Below are 22,935 nucleotides of genomic sequence, written 5' to 3'. Positions count from 1 at the left end.
TTAACAAGCACGCGAACGATCCACGACTATCGAGACCCTGTATCCGATACGGTTGACAGTTCTAAGTACGCACCGACCGTACTCGGAGAGCTACGTGCTCTATGCCGGGCTGCGCGGTTCTAACGATCGCGGTTCGAACGAGCTACGGACCGGACCTGGGCTTTCGAAACACGGAGATCGCGCTCCTGAAAATTCCTCGAAGCGTCACACCGTTCCGACTTTGCGTTCGAGGTCTTCCGATCGATTCTTAATTTTCTAGCGCGATCGACCGAGGAAACACGCGAGCGTCCAAAGCACCGTAGCTAGAATTGTACAGAAACGATCGAAAGACCCGAGTAAAGCACCAGGGTTAAAGAGACCTGCTAACTTTTGCAAACGCTCTACGAGCGTACTCGAGAAACGTTCAAGTACGATTAACAAGTTCCGTGGAGAGTCGTTCGTCGAGTACCGTTCTCGACTAAAAAGTTCCAAATATCGATGAATTTTCGCGCCGCGAGGAAAGCCCCTTGAACGGAACGCCTCCCGAATCCCGTTGGTACCGTTTGTCAGGGGCGAGGAGGTTTCCTCTTGGCTTTGGCGTCGAACACCTCCGCTCTTCCCACGTCGTTTTCGGCCGATCGTAAATTGGCCAGCGTCGTTTCCCTCCCGAAAGGCGTCAACCGCGAGATTTACGACGCCTACCGACCGTCCAGATTTTAGCGCGACAGTCCGACACGTTTTTTTTCGCTTTCGTTTCGGCGGCCGCGCGGATATACACCGTAGAGGCTCGCGATCGCGCGACGAGGAAAAGAGTCGCGCGGCGGGACCTCGCATATCGCACTCGGCCACCTTAATTAGGACATCTAATATCGGTGCCGAGATACCGATCGGGGGCTATCGGGGGCTTAATTAACGCCAGCGCCCGGTAGACCCGTGTACTTTTTAACGTCCCCTCCCGAAAACTCGTCCGTTTACTGGTTTTCGTGTCCAGCGAAATAAACGAGATACCGGGCCGACTTCCACGACAGAAAATATCCGTTTCTTTCTTAATTGAATAAACCGGCGCCAGTGCTCGCGTACCTGCACCGCGGATTTGCGTACCGTGGGAGCAGGTAGCCGCTTTCCGCTTTGCTGGCTCCTTAAACGCGAACTTCGTTCTTACCTCGATGTGATTTTCAACGGGGTACACCGGCTCGAGAGACGGTCTTCGGTCGGGAGGAGGATTTTCATCGTCGACCGGACGTAAACGTACGGGAAAAAATTCCATCGTTTCGAAGGTGGGGGAAAAAAAAAAGGTTTCGTCGAAACGGGTTGCCTACGCACGCTCGAGATTTATTTCGTTCCCCGGGCACGTTTTCTCGAGAGAACGAGATGAAATTTCAAATGCCGCTCCGGCGATACCCCTTTTTTCATCGCGCGTGTACGACCGATGGGACTCGGCTCCACCCTTTCTCTCTGGATGTAACCAGTGCTGGTACACGATCCAGCACCGGTACTCTTACCTTAATCTTGGCGCGGTCGAGATCACACGGATCAACGTATAGGAAATGGACCAGTGAACTCGAAGCTAGTTTTTCCGCGAACCGCGCATAAATAAGAGGATTCCGTCCCCGGGGGGACGCTCGATGTAAAGAGAAATAGCCAACCGAGGGGGATGGCCTTCCAAGTTGGTCTCGCGGATCATTAACGGTGCTGGCCGGCGGAAAGTTCGCCGAGCGCGTTTACCCGGGGAGCAAAGAATGATTTCCGGTCCGCGAGACGCGCGGCTAACGAACCGCGATATCCGGTGTCCAGACATGCCCGTATCCGTTTACCATCCGAACACGGAGGGTGGTCAGCTGTTGCGCCTCTTCTCTGTCGTGTAACGTGTTCGGTTGGCTCGATCCTGCGTGTACCGAGGTATCGTTTTCTGGTAGGAGAACGATTCTCTTCGGTACACGGTCCGGGAAACGAACGCGTCGAAAGCTCGAGGAGGTTGCCCACTCGAGTCTCGAATTCTAGTTGCCTCGTTTAGAGAGGTATCTTCGATTCGATGCTATCTGGATAGGAACGCGAACCCTCTGGCTACCCGAATAAAGTTCCTCCCGACTTTCTTCGTCTCCGGGTCCGGGTGTCCCAGTGTTTCCGGATTCGTGAAGTTCGGTGACCCGTGAGTTCTTTTCTCCAGGTTTCGCAACTCTTTCGACGACTCTGTGCACCGACCGTGGTACGCGATCTCGATGCGAAGCGTTCCTTTCGGTTTTCTAAAAGTTCGTTTCGAAAGACTTTCTTCGATGGTATCTGGACAAGTGGACGCACAGATCTCGTCGTATCCGAACGAAGTTTCTCTCCTGGCCCGTTGATTTCCAAGTCAGGGGGATTCCAATGTACTCGGTGGAGTTCAGTGACTCTCGGAGTCCTTTCCTAGGTTTCGCGATTCTTTCGACGGTCACTCTTCGCACCGACTGTTGAACGCGATCTTATTGCAAACGTATCCCTTTCAACTCCGTTCTCGCGTTCGATGGAGTATCTAGAGGTACACGGGCCAGAAATACGCTTTCTCTCCAATTCGTCGATTTCCGAGCGGATGGAGCTCGGGTATTTCCGGATTCCCGTGTCTTCGAATTTGTTCGTTCTCGAGTCCCCTCTAGGCACCCCTGCACGGTCTTCGAGGGGCAATAATTCGTCGCAGTTCGACGATCTCTGTTGGCGAACGACTCCCAGGCTCGACGAAGTCTCCGCGCGTGATCTTATTGCTGGGTGTATACCTTTCGATTCTCCGAGTATCATCGGTTCGCTACACGACACGGGCACGGCGAACATCGTTCGATAAAACGTGGTCTACGCATAAAATGATTATGTTATCTACATCGTAGCGTATCGCATGCATTACCTTAACGACGCAATAAATTCTGCCATTGAGTTATACGCGGGTCGGCCGTAAGCGCCGTGGCATAATGAACGAAGATGACGTTATCCAATAAATTGTAACGTCGACCTATTAATTATCATTACCAACGCGGAAGTATCGCGTGGCGCGGGGCGCGCGATTCAAATTTTTCCCAAATTTAATCGAACGCCTTGCGCACCGTGTCGCGTATATTGCTCAATTAAAACGATTTAGTTACACGGTCCGTGTCCGTGATCGCGTCGTGTACCGAACGCGTCACGCGAACGCGTTTTGTTCGTTCCACGCGCGGTACCGAAGCCACGCGCATTCCTGCGTTCAACGCGTTCGAAGGTCAACGAAACGTTCCATCTTGACGGACTGACGGGGGCCTCATCCTCGTTTCAGATCGTTGATTTTCAACGTCGCCTCTCTTTCGTTCCTCTTTTCTTTTCGTTTCTTCTCTTCTCTTCTCTTTTCTTTTCTTTTCTCTCTCCTCTTCCACTCCCGCCGAGGAGGGGGGTATTTAGATTTCAATCTCGCGCCATCAAGAACGTCGCGGGACGTTTCGACTACCCCTGGCCAGTTCTCGTTCGTGGCGGTACACATACCGTTAGAAGAACAGTTTTAATGTCTCGTAATAAATCCCTGCCCGCCTCATTATAGTCGCCTTCTAGCCTCATCCAGCGGTGAACAATTGAAGCTGTCCGTTACTGAAATTTATGGCGTTTCAAACGACGCGAACTTATTGTCCAATCTCGCGCGAACGTTTCCGTCGAGTATTTTTTCTTCTTTCTTCTCTTCTTTTCTTCTTCTTCTTCATTTTTTTCTTTTCTTTTCTTTTTCTCTCGTTCCTTCTTCAAATTGCTAGATAACGTAGTTACCACGGGCCATTTATACCGACGACAGCGCTAGCTGCGGGGGTTAGGTCTAAAAAACTCGGCTGGCTCTTTCTTCTCGCCGTACCCTCCGTACGTGAGTCACCACTCGGTAAATATAGAACGGGTAAGATTTAATATTACCAACAGCGAGCTCGACGTACATCGAATTTTGACGCGCGCGAAGGGAAAACGATACTCGGAGGGGTTCTGAGAGCTAGCTCACCTTCGACCGGTCGCTTTTAATTTTTCCAAGCCGGGTTCAACGACTGCTGGCCCCAAGGTCGTCCAAGGTCACCGACCCTTGGCCAAATCGTCCCGAAAGCCAGACATCTGCGTTCTTTGGCGGCGAATGTTCAAAGTGACCTTCATCTTCGAGGTCGTTTCATCCTGACTTGGCCCGATACGCCCCGAAGCTTGTGATAGGTTCTTAAAAGCGTCTGCCACTCCGCGGGATAGAAAGCACGATGGTGGGGGGTAGTAAGGTTCGGGAAGAGAGAAAAAAAAGAAAGAAAAAGAGGAAACAAAAAGGTCCGTCGACCTTGAGGTGTCCTTTACTAATAATCCCACCCAACGATCGCCGCGTTCGACCTCGAACCCGAAAACTCTTTTCGATCGTAGCACGGATTCACCGTGCGACGACTCCACCGGTGGATTAAAACGCGACACCGTGTAATAACACGGTTCGTTGTAATTGTGTTGCAAGTGTGTTGCCAACGGTGTTCTTTTGCCGCTGGTTCACTCGCAAAAAGTCCATTACGGCTAATGCCCCGGGACGGGCGTACGGCGTCGATGTTGCTTAATTAAAACGATTTATCCGCGTTAAAATTGTTTCTGGCGCATCGGACGGACACGAGGCGTTGAGATGCATGACCGACGCATTCGCGATGCTACGGCAAGGATTGCAAGAGCAAAAGATAGACGCGTCCGGGGGCCGTTGTTGTTTGCAACCGCGGTGGTGTGCCCCTCGGCCAGGAAGAACTGGACGATTTAACGCGAAACAATCAGAAACGATACCGCCCGACCGCATTACGACCGTCATTATTCCACGGACGGCGGCCACTCTCTCCCTGGATTCCCGTAAATATACGCTCATTGCGCCCCGCGATTCGATATCGCGTAGATCGAGCTGGAAGTTTCCACGTGGACTGGGAATTTATCGAGTTTCCTCGATTTATCGCGAATCGTTCGCACTCGCGACGCTTGGACGATGTCGCAAGTATCCAGCAAAGATCGCTTAGAATTTTTCGAGTGTCTCGAAATTGTCGGGAAACTCGAGTCGAAGGTTTGCAAAAATGATTAACCTTGTAAGATTCATCCAAGACCGTATAAAAAGGTACAGGGTAAGTTCGTACGCCTCGTTTCGTCAATTGTTTGTGTCAATATCTTGTACCTTATTCGATATCTTTGTATTATTTGTATCTTGCAATTATCGAGTTATTTGTCCCTTTGGAATTAACGAGCATTCGAGTTCAGTGTTCCGCGTGACGCAACGAGACGTTCTATCTTTTAACGCGGAAGCGCGTTAAAATCGGTGGGTTACACGTTCGGTGCTTCCTCCGCGAGGGTCAACGATCGGTCCCGATAGACTCGAATGGATCCTATTTATGGCGCAATACTCGGACTCGGTCAGTAATATTAAACCCGCATCGGCTTCGAGCACCATTCATTTGACAATGGGATTGCCGTGTTAGTACTTATTACGCATCGCGGAAGCTCTTTAAATGCAGATAACAGGTTTATGGCGGGCATTTCGTGTACACGCGTATTACCGGCTGAAATTATCGATTGGCTAGATCGTATAATTTAATTATCGCTGTTAATCTCTTTTACCGAACGACGATCGCATGTAAATGACCAGAACGTACGGTAATTAGCGCGCGGAAGTACCGCGTCGAAACGGTGCTCTGCATTTTCACTCTCTTTCCGCGCTGTTGTTGTTGTTGTTGTTATCGTCGCGGTGTTCTAGAAAATATCGCGCGACCTTCGTTACTTCTCTTCCCGGTGTTTTTTAAAACGTGTTGCAACGAACGACACACACGTGCACACACAAAAAAAAATACGATTTACCAGCAAAGTCGTTTTCCTTCGAACTCGTTCGTCGCGCGAACCAAAAAGTTCGCGATTTTTCCAGAGGCTCGGGAAAGTTCGGAGCGATTTCGTCGCAAAAAGTTGACCGACGGAGAACTTACACGCGCGTCTTGTAAACGGTTGTTTTCTCATTGAACGTTCGACTCGGCTCGCGAACAACAATCAACCGCAGGGACCCTGTTACGCTACGAGATCCAGTTTTTCGTGGAAGTTACCTCCATCACGGTTTAACGATCGAGCATGGCATCTCCGCGTATACGCGAGTCGATCTTCCGTGCGTATACATGCGAAAGGAAAAACGCCCGGTACCCCGGCGATGCGTTTTCCTTTCCGCTCGCAACCACCGGGCCCAGCAGGGCGATCGCTCAGGTAGATCTGACAGCCAGCAAAAACTCTTCTCTGTAAAAGGTTTCCAGCTTATCTTATTAACTTTATTTTAATTTCGTTTGGAATAATTGGCGGAGATCCGATCGACGTCTGCAAAAATTCACCGACCGTTTACCCTGTCTTTTTTCGATCGTTGCGAGTTCCTCGATGGGTCTTTATCGACCCATCGCGTCCTCGCGATATCTTGCATTTCTATTATCAAAATCGTCGCAATTTCCTTTAGATTTTCGTAGATTACGCTTCTTCGTTCGAAAATGAATTTCGAGAGAAAATTTTCTCGAACGGGGCATTGTTCTCGACTCCCCCTCTGAAAACTTTATTTTAATTTCGTTTGGAATAATTGATGGAGATCCGATCGACGTGTGCAAAATTCACCGATCGTTTACCCTGTCTTTTTTCGATCGTTGCGAGTTCCTCGATGGGTCTTTATCGACCCATCGCGTCCTCGCGATATCTTGCATTTCTATTATCAAAATCGTCGCACTTTCTTTTAGATCTTCGTGGATTACGCTTCTCGGTTCGAAAGTGAATTTCGAGAGAAAAATTTCTCGTACACGGGTACGTTCTCGAGCCCCCCTCTGAAAATTTATAGGATACGCGATTGAATACAACTTGGCCAAGGTATCTGTTTATTCCTCGTTACTCGTACTTGTCTCGTTAGTTGTAAACACCGACGGTGGTATGCTATTATCCGTTTTAACTGGTTCTAACTAGATAGAGGGTAGCAAGATCGACGGAAAACGGATAATACCATACCAGCGCCGGTGTTTACAAGCACTAAGTTGAAATAACGAGTGATAGGCACGTCATCCTACAGTTGTATTACGTCGAGGATCTATCCAGAGACATTGCGAAATTTATTCCAATATTTCGATTCGATTTTGGACGAAAGATCGCCCTCTTCTCGACTGTACCGTCACTCCCGCCTCTACTTAATATTTTAAACGACAAGAACCACCACCGTACCTCGTAAAAAAGATCTCTTGAATTCGAGTAATTTCAATACTTTAACATAACTTATACTTAGACCGCAAATTTGATGTATCTACAGCGTAAACGTTCCAGCAATTAAACCACTCCCGTTAATATTTGCCCGAGTGTTCTGTCGTTAAGCGTGTCCCGATTCACGCTCAAATTTCTTCGCGCACTTCTCCTTTTATTGGTTATTACGTGCAAAGGAGAAACGGATGTTTTATAGCTCATTAGGGGATAAGTGCTACGATGGGTGTGTCTAGCTGGTGCACAAGTTGGACACGGAAGAGAAAGCTTGAATTTTTCTTGCCGGGAACGATCCTGAAGTTCTTTGAAGTCGGCGTACCAGCGGCAGGTTATTAAGTCGTTCCCATTAGTCTTGCTAAGAATCACAAATTCTGACATTGACGCGCAACGAAATGATCTTTAATTGTTATCTGCGCCTCGTAGAGGTAATTTGCCCAGCGACCGTTAACGAGAGTGTGCATAAGCAATTTCGGTTCCGTTCGAAAGACTCTACGAGTAATTGTGCACTCGGTAACTGAACGTGCTCGGAAGGGTTCGATGCGAAGATAACATTTTTCTCTCCGCTTCGACTCGTGGTAACGCATTGGCGCGCGATTGTTTTATTTGGAGCACCCTTCCACAACCCATTTCCATCGTTCATCTTCTACAAAGATTCCCATCGGGGAAACGTTCCTGTTCGAAGATACACAGGGTGTCCGGTTTGTCCAGACACTGTGGAACACCTTGAAACAAAAGATACGAGACAAATGTTTCTGCGCAGTGTACTCTTCGGTTTCCATTTCTTCGGTTTCTCGTTAGCGAAGAGTTACGTTCAATTCCGTAACAATCGCGAAGCACCCTCGAGTATCCTTCCAACCGTTTCCCAGAGTTTTGCGCGCGAATGTAAACAGGTTCTCCGCGGCGTGTCACGGTAGAAGTGAAAAAACAAGATTTCTCGTACGGTCGTCGAAACGGTCGTCCGAGGGTCGGTTTTCTCGTCCGTTACGCCAATGCGGGCAACGACGAGGGAAACGCAGTTATCGAGGGAAATAATTCGCGCCCTCTCTGGTCGCGTTCAACCAACTACGAAATCAGGGTGACGTAAGGCGCCTCCGTCGGTTCACACGAGGGCTCCTGTGAGTCGAGCGTCGATTTCTGAGTGGCAGCGATCGATCGTGATGCATTGCGGTGGTCAGGAACGGGCGATTGTGTCCCAAGAGAGAGAGCCAGGAGAAAAGGAGAGCGCCGGGAGGACGGGAAAAGAGGCGGCGCGGCGTCCTTGCCCGCAGCTCCGAACTGGTTATGTCAAACAGCCGGTCGGTGTGTTGGCCTAACCTGCTTTCAGCCCTCCCATCCGCGGTGGACGCGCGGACTTGGCAGGGTGCCCTGCTCGCCTCTAAATGCCAGTTTTTTCGCCGGCCACTTCCGGCTTCGCGATCGAGCCGTCCATCAAGGCGTCGCATTACGTCTCCGGTGTCCCAGCGGCGTTCAGACCTCTCCCCCCACTCTTTTTTTGCACGGTCGAACGTCGACCGTAGAACGTAGACCCCCCCACCCCCACCCCCACCCCCTCTCCTACTCCGATTCGCGGATTTGCTTACGCGAGAACACGGCGCCGACCGAAAGCGTACGAACGATTCAACGTCGACGAGCTTCCGTAGCTGTAGTCGGAACGTATAGGAGCCGGTGCGCACGCGCGTAACATTGTAGCCACGACGCGACGTACGACGCTCCGGTTCTCGTCTAGCTTGAACAGAACGGACACCTGCTCGTTCGGTTCTTATCTAATTACGGCGATGTCAACCGAGCGGAAGAACACGGCTATCTCGTTACATCGGTTATAATATGCTTGCGATCGAACTTGGTCGAGTTTCACGTAGAGAGCGTTGTACGACTGTCCGTCGGGAAATGAAACATTGAGAATATGGAAATTCTTGCTTTCGTGCGACCAAACGGGTAATCGAGGATTGCGTTCGAGCACGGTGTAGAAATTGTTGCTTGAAACCGGGATTCGGCAGGGAGCGGAAGAAAACGGGTATCGATCGGTTACGGTGTATTGCGATTGAATTTAGGTAAGTTGTAACCGTGTACGGATCTGTTCGAATTAGCGACAAGCGCAAAGGGATCCCCGGTATCGTGCGAGCAAGATCGGTGCGATCGATTCGCTCGAAAGCGGGGTAAGTGGGGAACTTTAAACGCTGGATACGGATCTCGTGGTCCGAGTTCTCCGTAAATGTTGTCGCTCGAGCTTGCTCGCGATTTTCAAGAAACTTTCGAGTTCTTTACGAGGCGTAATTGCGCTACGATAATTGCAGAGGGATAGAGGCAAAGTCGATCGCTCTATAGGACTCGGCCGAGCTCGGTTCGATAGCGAGTCGATGAATGGCGAAACGGGCAACGTGCTTATTGCTCGAGCGTGCTGAATAATTTATTACACCTTGACCGTCGTGCTGGTAATACGTTACGATACGTTATTACGGCGTGGCTAAGAAAAGGCGTAATTGGCGCGGACTGGCAGCGAATAAAGAAACTCGTCGTACGCTCGAGCGGGGTCCCCGATCGGATACTGTTCGAAATTCGTCCGAGTTTTTCGGGGCATGCGCGGTATCGTTCGAAATACCGGAAACCGGTCGATCGGGGGCTTATTAAGTTCGAAGGATCCCGGTAATATGGTTAATTAGATGCTATAAACTTTGAACCCCGTATTTGCATAAGCTACCATATCGCGGCATTAATCTGTTATTTATGCGCGACAAATAGGATAAACCGAGTGGCTCGAGTTCTCGAACCGTTGCCGTATTTGCTGCCGCTGTTCCACATAATTAGCGATACTAATTAATGGCTGTATCCGAGGTAATTATGCTGAACAAAACACGGCTGGCCCGGTAGGCTCGGCTCGGTGCGCGCGTGGGTTGAATACCGATACAACCGGGGACCACGGGTGCGCGGTGTTTTGAATTACGCGGGCGTGAAGTTCCCTTCTCGCGACGCGAAGCTTAGAAAAAACTTATACAAATAAATAGAAGAAACAAAGAAACGAACCAACGAACAACCGAGCGTCTTCTTCTCCCGATCGAACGCGAACCGAGAGTAGACGATCGACTCCGTTTCTTCGAGCCTATATTGATCGTGCAATTAAAACCAGCGGAATTCTTAAGAACTTCCTGCCGCGGTGGATTCTCGCGCATTCTTGCGCCCGGCGCTTAATTAAACGCAGTATTTTATCCACGTGTAGCAAGAAAATTACAAGAATCTACCGAGCGACCGAACAGTCGGCCCGCGATAGCGGTCTCCGAGGGCGCTCTCTTTTCCAGCGGTAGGCAACGGGGAACGACTATTATCCCCGGTGAGTATCGGGACCGATGTAAATCATTTTTGCGCATTTATGCGCAACAACACGGCGAACAAATGGTACACAACGCAGCCAGTGTTTTCCTTTCGTCCGTACATGCGCGCGTATCCAGTGCGTTGCGCAATTACGTAGAGCCTCGACAACTTTCTCATCCCTCTCTCGCTCTCTATCCCTCGTGGCTTGTCGTATGGTAATGGTCATTGTAAAATGGTAATCCCGTGGTGTCCACCGACACGAAATTACCCGACTTTTTCCCCCGTACCGTGTTGTCCGAACTCCGTGGAAAAGTTCCGCGCGTGATCGATCCGTGCCCGCTCGCTTGCTCGCCGCTCGAAATCCCGGGTACTCGCGGCCGCCCCTTGGGACTTGCCCGATAACGCGGAAATCGCGATTCGACGATTTCGAATTCGATCGAAAACCGAACGCACCGATGCGTTTGAAATTTTAAACGGTCGTACCGAACCCTACATCCCGTAGCGAGATTCTTATCTACTTATGGCAACGCGTATCCGACACGCGCCTTAGTACGTCGAGGCGAAAGCATTCCTGGCGCGTTTTTGATCCCGGTTGACGTCGAGGGAACGCGTTGGGAGGGCCCCCGGACGCGCGACTCCTTCGCGACAAACGCAGGGACCGACGGATACGTCCCGACGGGCTCGTTTCATCAGAATTTCAGATGACGATGGAAAATTGATCGTGGCTCCGTTACGGCCGAACTAATCGCCGGGAACTTTTCGTTCGATCGGTCGTATAACGGATAACTATCGCGTACCGGTGGCCCGTGGTGGAGATTGCTTTAAAAGATGATTTTTAGTTTTCCAACGCGTGATAACTCGGCGCGCAGAGGTTGCGGTGGCGCAACGCGCCAGCCGGTGATTCAGTGACCGAGTGATTTAGAATGTTGATCGTGAGATACGCCAGCAACCTATACGGAACGGTAATGATACAGTGATCGAACGTTACCTTAGAAAAGCCCCGATAAAGATACAGAGCTGGAATATTTAATGCAATAATGAGATGTAAAGCTAGCGTTTACTTACAGTCGAACCCTCCTGCGAGAGTTTCGATCGTTGAGGAGTTCTTGGTGCATTTCGAATGTCCCGAAACTCTTGCGGTCGAGTCGAGATGATAGCCAGGAGAGTTGTACGCTTTACGGAATCTTTGGTTTCGGCGACGAAAGTGACCCAAACGTCTTTGCAATTGTCGAAGATAGTCAAGAGTCTTCTGTACCGGAGAACTGGTGAACTCGCGCTCGAAAACAAAGATATCGACAATTAGCCCTTTGGACTCGAGAGGAGATCCTCGGTCGCCATCTAATTCGGTGTACTATCTTTGATCCGGGAAAACTTGGTGGTTTGGAGTTCAAATTGGAATTGAAATATTACGTTCTCGTAGAGGGTAAACGCATTTATACAAAGTGTATAAAAATGTTCCATTGCAGATTTATTTTACGACTCGAAGAATTTTCTCGAGGCTTCCTGTTAGCAAAGAAGCCTCGAGTGCAAAGGGTCGAAGGTTTACCGAAACGCGCGAGACACGATTCGGACGATAGAGGGAAAAGTTTCCCCGGAATGGAAACGTTTAATTAGATCTCTCGGTACGTTATCCCGGTATGTCGTTCGTATCGTACGCGTAGTGCGATTTACGATCCAGCTGGATCCACTTTCCACGGTCGCTTTTCTTGCCACGCTATAAAACGACCGTAAAGCGAGCCATTTGGAATCGGTGGTTATGATTTCACGTTGTTCGCGGTGCAATTTAGAATCGACGATCCTGTCGTCGACAAAACCCCGAGGGTGGCTGACATAAAATCACCGCCGTATGGCAGTAGGTTGAGACGCGCTGCCCCGGTAGGAAGATCACCTGTCGTTACCTATTAGTCAAGGAGAGCTCGTAATTATTAGCGGACGACTGGTAGCCATTAGTGTTAAGGAAATATCCCATCCGACACTCGCCGCGTTACGCCTCGAGCATTATGGGTTACGCTTCGGGAAGTTCAATCACTCGTCGAGCGGTTGTGAATTTTGATATCCAACGCGTAATTAACGGGCAACCGGGTAATTGTAATTTATCGGGGAATACCAAACGAGAGCATTAACGAGTTCCCCGTTACCGTTTTCCTTTTTTTCGCATTGACTTCCGATCAATTAGTACCGTGAAAAATGCGATGCTAATTTCACCGGAACTGTCGTTTGCAGGTAGACGTTCATCGACGAATTAGAAGATGTTCGCCAGACTGTGCAGACAGGCTCCGAACGGTGAGTGTTTACTCTCTGTTGAATTCTGTGCAGTGCGATCGGTTCGAAGTACGCCTACGAAATTATCCCTCGCGCCTTTGAATACACAAAATCGACCGAGGATGAAAATCCATAGTCGAATATTCGCGAGGTTGTTCACGGACACTTTTGCGTACGTCGATGGTTTTTGTACGTTCAATAGTTCGAGGAGAATAATCGCGTATACACACTTGACAGCCGAGCACATTGTATACGGAGTGTAATAGAAATCTTGGAACCTCTGTCGTTTCGACAGTATTCGTAGTTAATCCGTGACAGGTGGTTTCGGTAGAGCGAGATATTTTTCCGGTGTGGTCCGGAGTCGAAATAGAGGGAAAAAGATCGAAGTGAAATACGAATTGAAAATAGTCGTGGATTTGCACCGTTGTCCCCTCGAGAAGAATCGAGACGGCAGCCCTGTGTGTCCAAACCCAACCAAACCGGCGGTTTCGCTCGGACGTTGTAATTAATACGAGGAAGAGACTCGTTGCTCGGTGGCCCGTCGCTGTGAACTTAGTCAGAGACAATGGGGGACTCGTACGATATATCACTGCCGCCTGCGCATCCCTCTTATAGGTTACATATACCGGTCCTTAACGTTAAGGCGCGCCAGGAGACGATCCGTCGTGATTTACGGTCGGCTCGGGCTCCCGATTGTTGACTTTCCCGACTTATAATAAATAGAAACGTGTCCAGAGAACTGGCCCTTTACGGACGCGCCACGATGATGATTCCCTCCCTTGGAACGATGACTCCCCTAAAAGGCGGTGCCAGGTTCCTCGACATCGATCGGGTTCTACTTTTTTCTACAACGCGATCGTATTAATATTCTCCCTGGTCGTTTATGGATTCGACAAAGTTTTTCTTTTTTTTTCCAACCGAAGGTCGACGATGATGGATCGAAAATACCGGGAACGAAGCGCCTCGGGCCCTCGATTGTTGACTTTCCCGACTTATAATAAATAGAAACGTGTCCAGAGCCTAACCCTTTACGGGAGTGGCGATGATTCCCTCCCTTGAAATGACAACTCCCTTAAAAGGCGGTGCCAGGTTCCTCGACATCGATCGGGTTCTACTTTTTTTTTAAACCTCGCCATTTTAATATCCCTCCTCGCTCGTGGATCGAACTTGGAGCGATCCTCGAGAAAGTTTCTTTTTTCTCGATCCAAAGGTTCACGACAATGGTCGAGAAGTTTCAGAGAGCGTCTCGCGTTCCCGATCGTCGACTTTCCCGACTTATAATAAATAGAAACCATAACGACACCCTTCCTCGAGAAAGTTTTTTTTTCCGATCCAAAGGTTCACGACGATGGTCGAGAAGTTTCAGAGAGCGTCTCGCGTTCCCGATCGTCGACTTTCCCGACTTATAATAAATAGAAACTATAACGACACCTTTTCTCGGAACAACGACTCCCGAAAAAGGCGGTACCAGGTTCCTCGACACCGATCGGGTTCTACTTTTTACGAAACCGGTGGCCGTATTAATATTCCCCGCCGCTCGAGGATCGAACTCGGTTTAATTCTCGAGAAACTTTGTTCCCAAAGGTTGACGATGATAGATCAGAAATTCCGGAGAGCGGCTCGGGACGGCCGCGTAGACGATCCCGAGTTACAAGGTAGTCGTTCGGTACTTCCGGGTTTGCGCGGAGAGGCCTGGACCCTTTGGGTAGTAGCCACGAACAGCTTGTTGAACACGCCTTAACCCCGGCGACCTTGGCTTTGCGGTCTGGCCTAGCCAGACTCCCCGGTTATTAATACGAACGAAGAGGAATATCTGCATAAGGCATCCTCTCGCGGCAGCACCGAGGACGCGGCCATCCTCATGAATCTCGGCGACGAGCGAAACTCTGCGCTTGACTGATTTGACGTTCCACGGCTGCTTTCGTGCTATCGTCTTCTGCCTCCTGCCACCCCTCCCCTCTTTCTTCTTCTTCTTCTTCTTCTTCTCCTTCTTCTCCTCCTTCTTCTTCTTCTTCCATCGTAGCACGGGAATGCCGTTTCCTGGCCGTGGAAAGAACTTCACCGTCGACCCCCTGCGCGGTGAGACGCCCGGTTGCCTCGGGGTACGGGTTGGACTTCTCGATTACGAAGGAGACGATTACACACCTCTCCTCGGTGTGTAAATTTTTATCCAATCGCGTCGTTCTGTACCGTGCCTCGACCTTATCCCGTAGGAGGGGAGAGCCGATCCCCTGGACCCCTGAGTCACCCGGGACACTCAACGCGGCCAGGTAATCGAACAAACGCGATGCTTCGACGACTCCTTCGTCCCTCGAGACGAACAGAGAGAAAGATAAAGAGAGAGAGAGAGCTCGATTCGGTGGACGTCCGTAATACCGGGGGTTCCTTGAAGCGATTACACAAAGTGGCGATAAGCGGTGACACTTTCGTGGGCGCCACGGTTCCACGATACACCGGGGTAGGAGAGGGACGGGCTGGGGGGAGAGAAACGGTAGCCCCTCGCAGACACCGCGCGTTGGATGGAAATGAGACATTAAAACCTCAGGGCTCGACGTTGCCTGTAATGGAGTTATTACGCCGATAGATGAAGCCACGAGAGCGAAGAGAGAGTCCACAGAGAGAGAGAGAGAGAGAGAGAGAGAGTGACACGAAGGGCACGCGGGCCCAACGAGGGGAAAGGTAAGGGCGCAAGAGAGAAAAGTGGCATTCCTACGAAACGCCGAAGCCTCGATAGTCGGGAACCCGTGAGCATTAAATAGCTTTGGTCGGCGTATCCCTCCGAGTGAAATGACTTCGTTAATGGATCCAGGATCGGCTAGGAACTGCCACGGTCGTTGCCTCGGCTATTAGTACAAACGGCGAAGGATAACGGGGGCCAGTTTTCCATTCCGACGGCACATTTGAAGACGTTGCTCCTGTATCGTATTAGAAACGGTACCGGCAGCCGTAATTCTATACATAGCAGCGAGCGAGCGAGTAAGCGAGCGAGCGAGCGAGCGCCCGGCCCGTTTCTGCGCGCTCCGCTTGATCCGTCGGGACTCATTAGACCGGACAGCGGAGAATTAAGTTTTACGAGGAACGCACCCGGCCACCGGCTTATTGTCTCTATTTGCGCTCCGTCGGAGAGTCTATAAAGCGTGCCTTCACCCTTCAACCGGGAACGAAGATTCGAGACCGTCGCGATCGCTATCTGTGTTGGTATCCGAACCTGTTGTCCCTGTTGGAAAACATCGGGACGTCGAGGACGACTTTAACAGCGTTTCCGCTCCAGTTACCAAGAATCCGAATAGTATTAACAGAGATACCTGGTAGCGTGTAATCTAGGTTCGGTCAACGACCGAATTCTCAGACGGTCCGAGTTCCGTCTCGGCTCGCGCGTAAGGACTTCGAGGCGTGGTTATCGAGACCTCCGGTTCGAGAGTAAAAAAAAAACCTTCGGGATATCGAAAACGAGAAACGCTTCAAGCACCGGTGTTTCGATCGATCTTGGAAACCGTAGCTACAATTCGGAGCGATATTAACCAGATATACCTGGAAACGTTCTATCTAACTCTGCCGGGTTACGATACAGGTAGCTAGAAAATGGGTAAAAATGTTTCGTGCGGCCCACGTCGGATGGAAAACCGAGTCCCGGCAAAGTCCATTCGATCTCGATTCTCCTAGGAGTTCGAACGTATCGTTTCTGGACCATTAGGCTCGTAACCCGTGTCGCGAACCGTGTTATCTTCGGTACGCAACGTTCGGTATACATTGTACTGTTAACAAAGCAACGAGTTTCTTTCGTGGATTCCGAAGCAACGGCGCGAGATCATCGGTGGTACACACGGTATCGGTTGAACGCGAATCGGGGAATATTCCGCGGAAAGCAATCCCCGAGAATCCTGTCGTCGCAAGAAGAGATTCACGGGCTGTTAAGAAGGTGGTCGCGCGTTCTTGTAGGTTGGCAGTTCTTCTATTAAGGCAGGTCGCGGAGCCGCTGTAAATCAAGGGCCCCCGGTGTAAAAGTCCCTCCCCCCATCCCCTCGTGAGCCCCCTCCCACCCTCCCCTCGAGTTATTGCGCCAGCTCGCGCCGATGTATACGGGTACCACGGTGTAATACCACGGTGTTTTATTTCATAACTAGACGCTCTACCAAAGATCGCGCCGGAATTTAAAGAAGTGAAAGGAAAGACATTCACTTCTTGCCCGCGGTTTCCCTCTGGTTCTTCATCATTTTCTCAACGTCTAACCGCCACGGCGATTGTCTTCGCGTCGATCGTGCTAATTTATACGTCAGATCGAATAAACCGGTCTACGCGCGCCAACCGAGAACCGACGAGGAGGAGGGCCTTGACAGCGGAAGATCCTCGGTGTGTATACCTTTACAGCAAATGTTCGATTCTCGGGGAACGTATGTAGCTCGGTGAATCGAAACAGGTGGCACGGTATCGATACACCGAGTCTTTACGATCCGAGGAGAGAAGGTGTCCTTTCTTTCGGTTACACCGATACACCTGAATCGGTTTTCGATCCCTCTTCGAGAGAAGTCGACGAACCCTTATCGAGCAAAGAGAGGAGCAGCAGCAGCAGCAACAGAAGGAGGATGAGAAGGAGGAGGAGGACTCTTCTTGCCGGTGACGCGTCGGATAAGAGGAAGGTGCGATCGAATTTCATCGGGTATACAATAATCGCGGGCTCCTACGCGAGAGAAGTCGACGGACTCTTATCGAGCGAAGAGAAGAGGACTCCTTTTGCGCGTGTCGTTACGTTCGATAAGAGCAACGGAAAAGAGATAAGTTCATCGAGACACGTGTACCGAGTAGGAACCGATTGCTGGCCCGCAACTGTATTTCCAATCGCGTTGTAACCTGTTCGAGAACGAGATCGTCGGGTACGCGTTGTTAGTTCCGGTACGGAATATCCGTCTATCGCTTATCGATACGCGTCGCGGTAAAAACCGACGGTCGGTTACTCGGTGGTTATTCGGGGGTCTCGGTCGACGTTGGCCGCGATATGAGGAAGCGATTACGATTTCATGGGTCCTGGGTTCGCGTGCCGAGGTCGTGGTCCGGCCAGGAGGCGTGGGAACGGGAACGTCCCTGAGGTTTTAAAGCCTCGAATTAACTACTTTTTGTTTCTCGCCCTGGGAAAGAGCCGCGCGGCGCAAATTGCCCCGGCGTCCGAATCCCTTTCGGCTTTACCCCCGGGGTTACGATTTCCCGTAACGAGACCTTTTCGGTCACCCGTTATGCATACGGCTTCGGGGGGCCCACACCCGAGTTCTTCGCGGTCGGCTCTTTCGAATTGCCGGGCGAAAGTGCTCTCGCGAGCTTGCGTGCCGGTATCGAGTCTTCGGATCGTTATTGCGAACGGGCGTGTACCGGTGAAATATTCCGAGAAACAAATATAATAAATATTATACGAACGAGGATAATTTATTATCCAGCGAACGTTTATTGATTCGGCGCACCGCCTAGAAACCTACCGGCGATTTCATTCTACGAGAAAAGTACAAGCGATTCGGTAGGTTCCCGACAATTTCAACCGATGTACCTTTCGCGGAGAAAACGCGTTCCGTGTTATTTATCGACGAAGATCGTACGATTGTTTGTATCCTTGGAACGCGAAACTCGTCCGGGTAAAAAATCGTGTCATCGACGGGTAGAAAGGGTCGCTCGACTTTGCGCAATTTCGGTGCCGGAAACTTCATCGTCGCTCGAGAAACGAGAATCGGGACGATTTCGAAACGATGAAAGACGGAGTTGATTCTGACAAATCGCGCGAGCAACAGCGAGAACACGGACCGCCGCGGTGGACGACAGCCGATATTTTTAATTAACGAGGTTCGTTAAGAGAGACATTGTCCCTTTTAATCGCTCGGATAGGAACTCGCGAGCGGCCGATACTTAATTCCATGGGTCTGGGGAACGAGAAAGAAAGAGAGAGAGAGTAAGAGAGAGATGTAATCCGGCGTTCCGCAATTCGGAATTAATGTACCAATTAATGGCTTCATCGTGTAGGCAGCCGACAACCGGAAATTATGACGTTGTTCCCGGTTTCTGCCACGGTATTATAAAGGTGGAAGTGGCTGGCCGGACGTTTATGGACAAAGAAACACAATTGAGCCTGTCCGCGGGAGTAGCCGCGCGGCCGCGGAGAAAATAAATTAATCGCTTAATATACGGCCCGCGTAGCCAGCACGCTGGATAAACCCACGTTTTAGCTTTCACGGAATCGCTTGTCCGTTTAATGCCGTGAAATGTATCGCGAAACTTTCGTAGACGACGACGACGACGACGACGACGACGACGACGACGACGACGACGACGACGACGTGGATAAATGCCGAGCGTTGCGGATTCCGCGCACGAGATAAGGGCGGAACAGACCTTTGATAAATATCTACGTGTCTTCGCGAAATTACGATGACGAACTTTCCACGATTGTACCCAGCAGCGTTTCTTCTCTATTAACGCGCACCTGCGTCGTAACGAGAATTTCCCTTGGAAACGTAGTGTTTCGAAATCAATTCCATTTACGCGCGAGAATTTTGATTAGACTTTGTTCTTACGCTCCGACCGCTTCTAAAAAGTGTGTACTCGCTCGAACGAGTAGAACACGTGTTTGTGTATTTTCCATCGCGGTCGATAGATCTAACGATCGATCTCGTCGTCGTGTCAGAGACGAAAGGTCGCTGCACGGATGTGTGTAAATACTCGGTACAAGGGTTAAGATTCTCTCCGAGACAACTTGTGCGTACGAACGAGAACCGCTCTCCGAGGTATCTCGGCTATCAATTGTTTCCTCGCGTTTCAGAAATAATTAACCGTTTTTACGATTTGCTTTATTTTCTTGGAATTCGAACAACCGTCGCAACAACTATCCTCTATCCCGAGGATAGAGGAACGAGGTTCGACGTATCACTGGACGGCTATGGGGTCGTTTGCGTATTTTTTAACCGTCGGAGAATCGTGTAGTGGTACTCCGTGAAGGCAACCGGAGAAGTTGACCTCAGCGAGAGAGGCGAGCGAGAAACGCTGTCGACCCTTAAAGACGTCGGCGCCGCTTAATTATCATGCTAATTAGTCGTAGGGAAGCTCGCGGCGCGAACGACGAAAAACACGGGTCACCTTCGAGCGTGCGCGTTTCGTGATCGATTCGCGAAACCTCGCAGCGTGATCCTCGTTAATTATTTTATTGTCGGTGCCCCGGGCTGGGACATAATAAACAGTCTTCGTCCGTGAACGGGGAGACGATTTATATCGCGGGGCGTTTACCCCGTGGCGCAAAACAGATCCCTCGATTAAATCGAACGACCTTCGATTCGCGCGTTCGAGTCGATTGAATTCGTTCGATCGGTGTAACGATCGTTATTGAATGTTGTAACGGTAACGATCGGCTCGAAACAATTCGTTTACTATGGCCCCGCACTAGAGACGGTGAATTCTGTACCCTCATCGACTCGGATATTCTCGTTTCGCGACCCAATGTTTGTTCTTCGTTGTTAAACCATCCATCCTTTCCATGAATTCGAATAAAGTACCATTGAAAGCTATTCGAAGCTATCGAGAATTATAGCAAGGGCTCTCCGTAACCTGGCCTCGATGATTCGAATCCTCGACGAGAAGACTGGTTATTCCGAGTTGGACCCCCTGGCAGAGTATAGCTGCTGGGGGGTAGATAACTCTGTTCGCGATCTCCGGATCAATCCGGTGATAAGCGAAAGCTTCTAGACTCGTGAGCGCTGGGCGTGGAACACGACACACGAATGCCGTGGAAACGGACCTTGTAGATACTTGCAAATCTTCCCGATTCGATCATTTCAAAATTCGGAAAACGATTCGGAAGATTCAGAATTCAAAACTTAAGAAACGATTAGGAAGCTTTCATTACGAAATAAATAATTCTAGGAACGAAAAAATTGTAGGAGATTGTCGTGATGGAATAAAAAATTCGAGAAAACTCTGTCAGAGTTCTCCGGACGAGGTGTCTTAGCGGATTTCAAGTATTTTTCGGGGAAGGTGATCATTGTTGCTCAGCGGCGAAAAGGAACGAGGATCGAGGCGGTGCTCACCCCCTCGTAAAGATGGAAAGTCACGACGTGTCCTTGCGCACGCACGATCATTAAGGCCATTAAGGCCTTATCTCGGCGAGGGAGACGCCATTTAAATACAGGCTTTAACGCCGCGTGGCGCGAAGCGAGCGGAAACGCGGGCCCCCGAGGTACACGTGGCACCGTCGAACAGACCAAGAACTACTATATAACGTCACCGTGAAACGGGACGTGTCTCGCGGAGGGAAAAAAAAGAGTGATACTAAATTCCTATTAACGGTCCTGTTAATTGCGCCCGCTGCGACAGAGATTCCGCGAACCTAGTCGGAGTTCGTGTTTTCGGAGAATCAGGGGAAGAGGTTTAATCGGGACCCGTCGTCTCGTTTCAGTGTCGACCCATTAGAACAACCGTCAAACGGTCGACTGACTTCCGATCCGGGTTTTGATCGACTCGAGACGGTATCGCGTTCGTCTGCGGCGAATCGTGATTTAAATCTTGATTACTATTTTTGCATAATCGAAGGCTTTGCAAAGTGACTTTTTTTTAGATAGAAATTCTTCTCAAATAACTCTTGACCTATGTGAATCCCTGAACCCAAGATCGCGCAAAGATTGAAGCTTTTGGAAGGTATAGATAGGTGTCGGTAGACCTAGTCTTGAGATCTAGCTCGTAGACATTGTCCAATAATTTTTGCACAGGCTTTACGAAGTGACATCTCTCTACACGAAAGTTCCCCCCAAACACTCGACCTCCTACCCGATCCAATCCCCGAATCGAAAATCACGGGAAAATCGTAGGAGAACGATGAGCGGACGGGTAGGAGGCGTCGCCTCGTTAAGAGTCCCGCGTGGTGCTCGTTAACGGAGCTCTACGTTGTTTACCGTATACCGTTGCGCGGTCAGCTAGAGATTTCTTACGCGTAAGAAAACGTTGATGCAGTATATTCGGGCTACGAACGGTCGCTCCGGATAAGGGGTGCTTTACGATCGACGCCGGAATAGCGTCTGGTTCTTTTCACGGTCCCCCCTATCTTGGCTCGTGATTATTCCAACGTGGAAAGTGGCGTTGATTGGCCGGTGGAATGTACCCGGCTAATGAAATTTAATTGCCGACGATTAAGCGGCGCGCCATATCTCTTCCTCTCCTACTAGCCGGGCCGAAAACTTTCGCGTCGATGGGAATCCGTAGGACGTTTAATTGCGTTCGGATGTACGTACGGTCGATTACCAGCGATGTTATCGTAACGAAAACCGACGTCTACATCTTTTCGTGTGTTCTCGGATTTCGTCCCCGTTGGTCCATCGGTGGAGGATTTCCACGCTCCTCGAATCGGTATCTAGAGACCGCGGAACACGTTCAACGGTTTCGCGTCGTGCGTTACCTGTCCGCGACCGACTCGCGGATTGAATTGTCCCGTGCTATTAATTATTGTCTCGCGAGCCAACGTCGCCATTATGCGGGTTAAGACGTCCAACGGGGTCTAAGTATTTTGTGCGTTTAATGTATCCAGTATATCTCGCTTAACGAGCCGCGTATTCGAGGCTCGAGGAGCCTGTCACGCAGTAAAAGTAACTAGCGTTCGACGGTGTAACAGCGAGCGTAGAATTCGAATTACCCGGCTGTGAACAATTAACACTTTATGGTTCGGGGGAGCGACGCTTTTTACGGGCGGAGACAAATAGCGGGTGTTTCGGAGTCGTTGGCCGCAATTGATGGAATAACGCGCGCTTGTTATGGTTTGCCTGGCAAATTAACGTGGAAGATATATTTAAGTGTACAGGAGGGAAGAGGGAGGAGATTCGTTGCTCGAGAATAGCGGAGTACTCTCCAAGGCTCGTTGTAAAAATTGTAGATCCTTTGAAAAGAGCGTTCTGTTACCAGTCGAAGACTCGAGGAGCTTTGTAAAGGTACGCGCTGCGTGGCGAACATTTACAACCTTCTCTGGTCCAATTATAGACATTAACCTTCCGATGGAACGTATTGGACTCTCTTATCCTCATTGTACCAAACCTCTCGATTAGACTCCAAAAGTTACAAAGACGTTTGCAATCCTGTTCGCTCCCGGAATACAAAAAATACTCGGTTACTATTTGAACCCTATCGCTGCTAAAGAAACACTACACTACGAGAACT

General features: G+C 50.1%; 1 protein-coding gene across 5 annotated transcripts in view; it reads left to right on the top strand.

Moving 5' to 3' along the window:
• Nucleotides 1–22,935, top strand: part of LOC143143470 (uncharacterized) — an 82,798-nt gene that overhangs the window by 19,847 nt on the left and 40,016 nt on the right. Inside the window, exons 1-2 of one of the 5 annotated variants that reach the window (XM_076304740.1) lie at nucleotides 9,166–9,251; nucleotides 12,730–12,789. The exons of 3 other annotated variants lie outside the window; for them this stretch is intronic. In XM_076304740.1, the coding sequence (XP_076160855.1) occupies nucleotides 12,756–12,789 (34 nt within the window). In that variant the 5' untranslated portion in view covers nucleotides 9,166–9,251; nucleotides 12,730–12,755. Of the gene's footprint in view, nucleotides 1–9,165; nucleotides 9,252–12,729; nucleotides 12,790–22,935 lie in introns of those variants that run through there. One more of the 5 variants, XM_076304739.1, reaches the window with a different exon arrangement.

This window comes from Ptiloglossa arizonensis, chromosome 2 (assembly GCF_051014685.1).
Source record: "Ptiloglossa arizonensis isolate GNS036 chromosome 2, iyPtiAriz1_principal, whole genome shotgun sequence".
Lineage (NCBI taxonomy): Eukaryota > Metazoa > Arthropoda > Insecta > Hymenoptera > Colletidae > Ptiloglossa > Ptiloglossa arizonensis.
The sequence above is the reverse complement of the archived record's forward strand: the minus strand, read 5'-3'. Positions and strand labels throughout refer to the sequence as shown.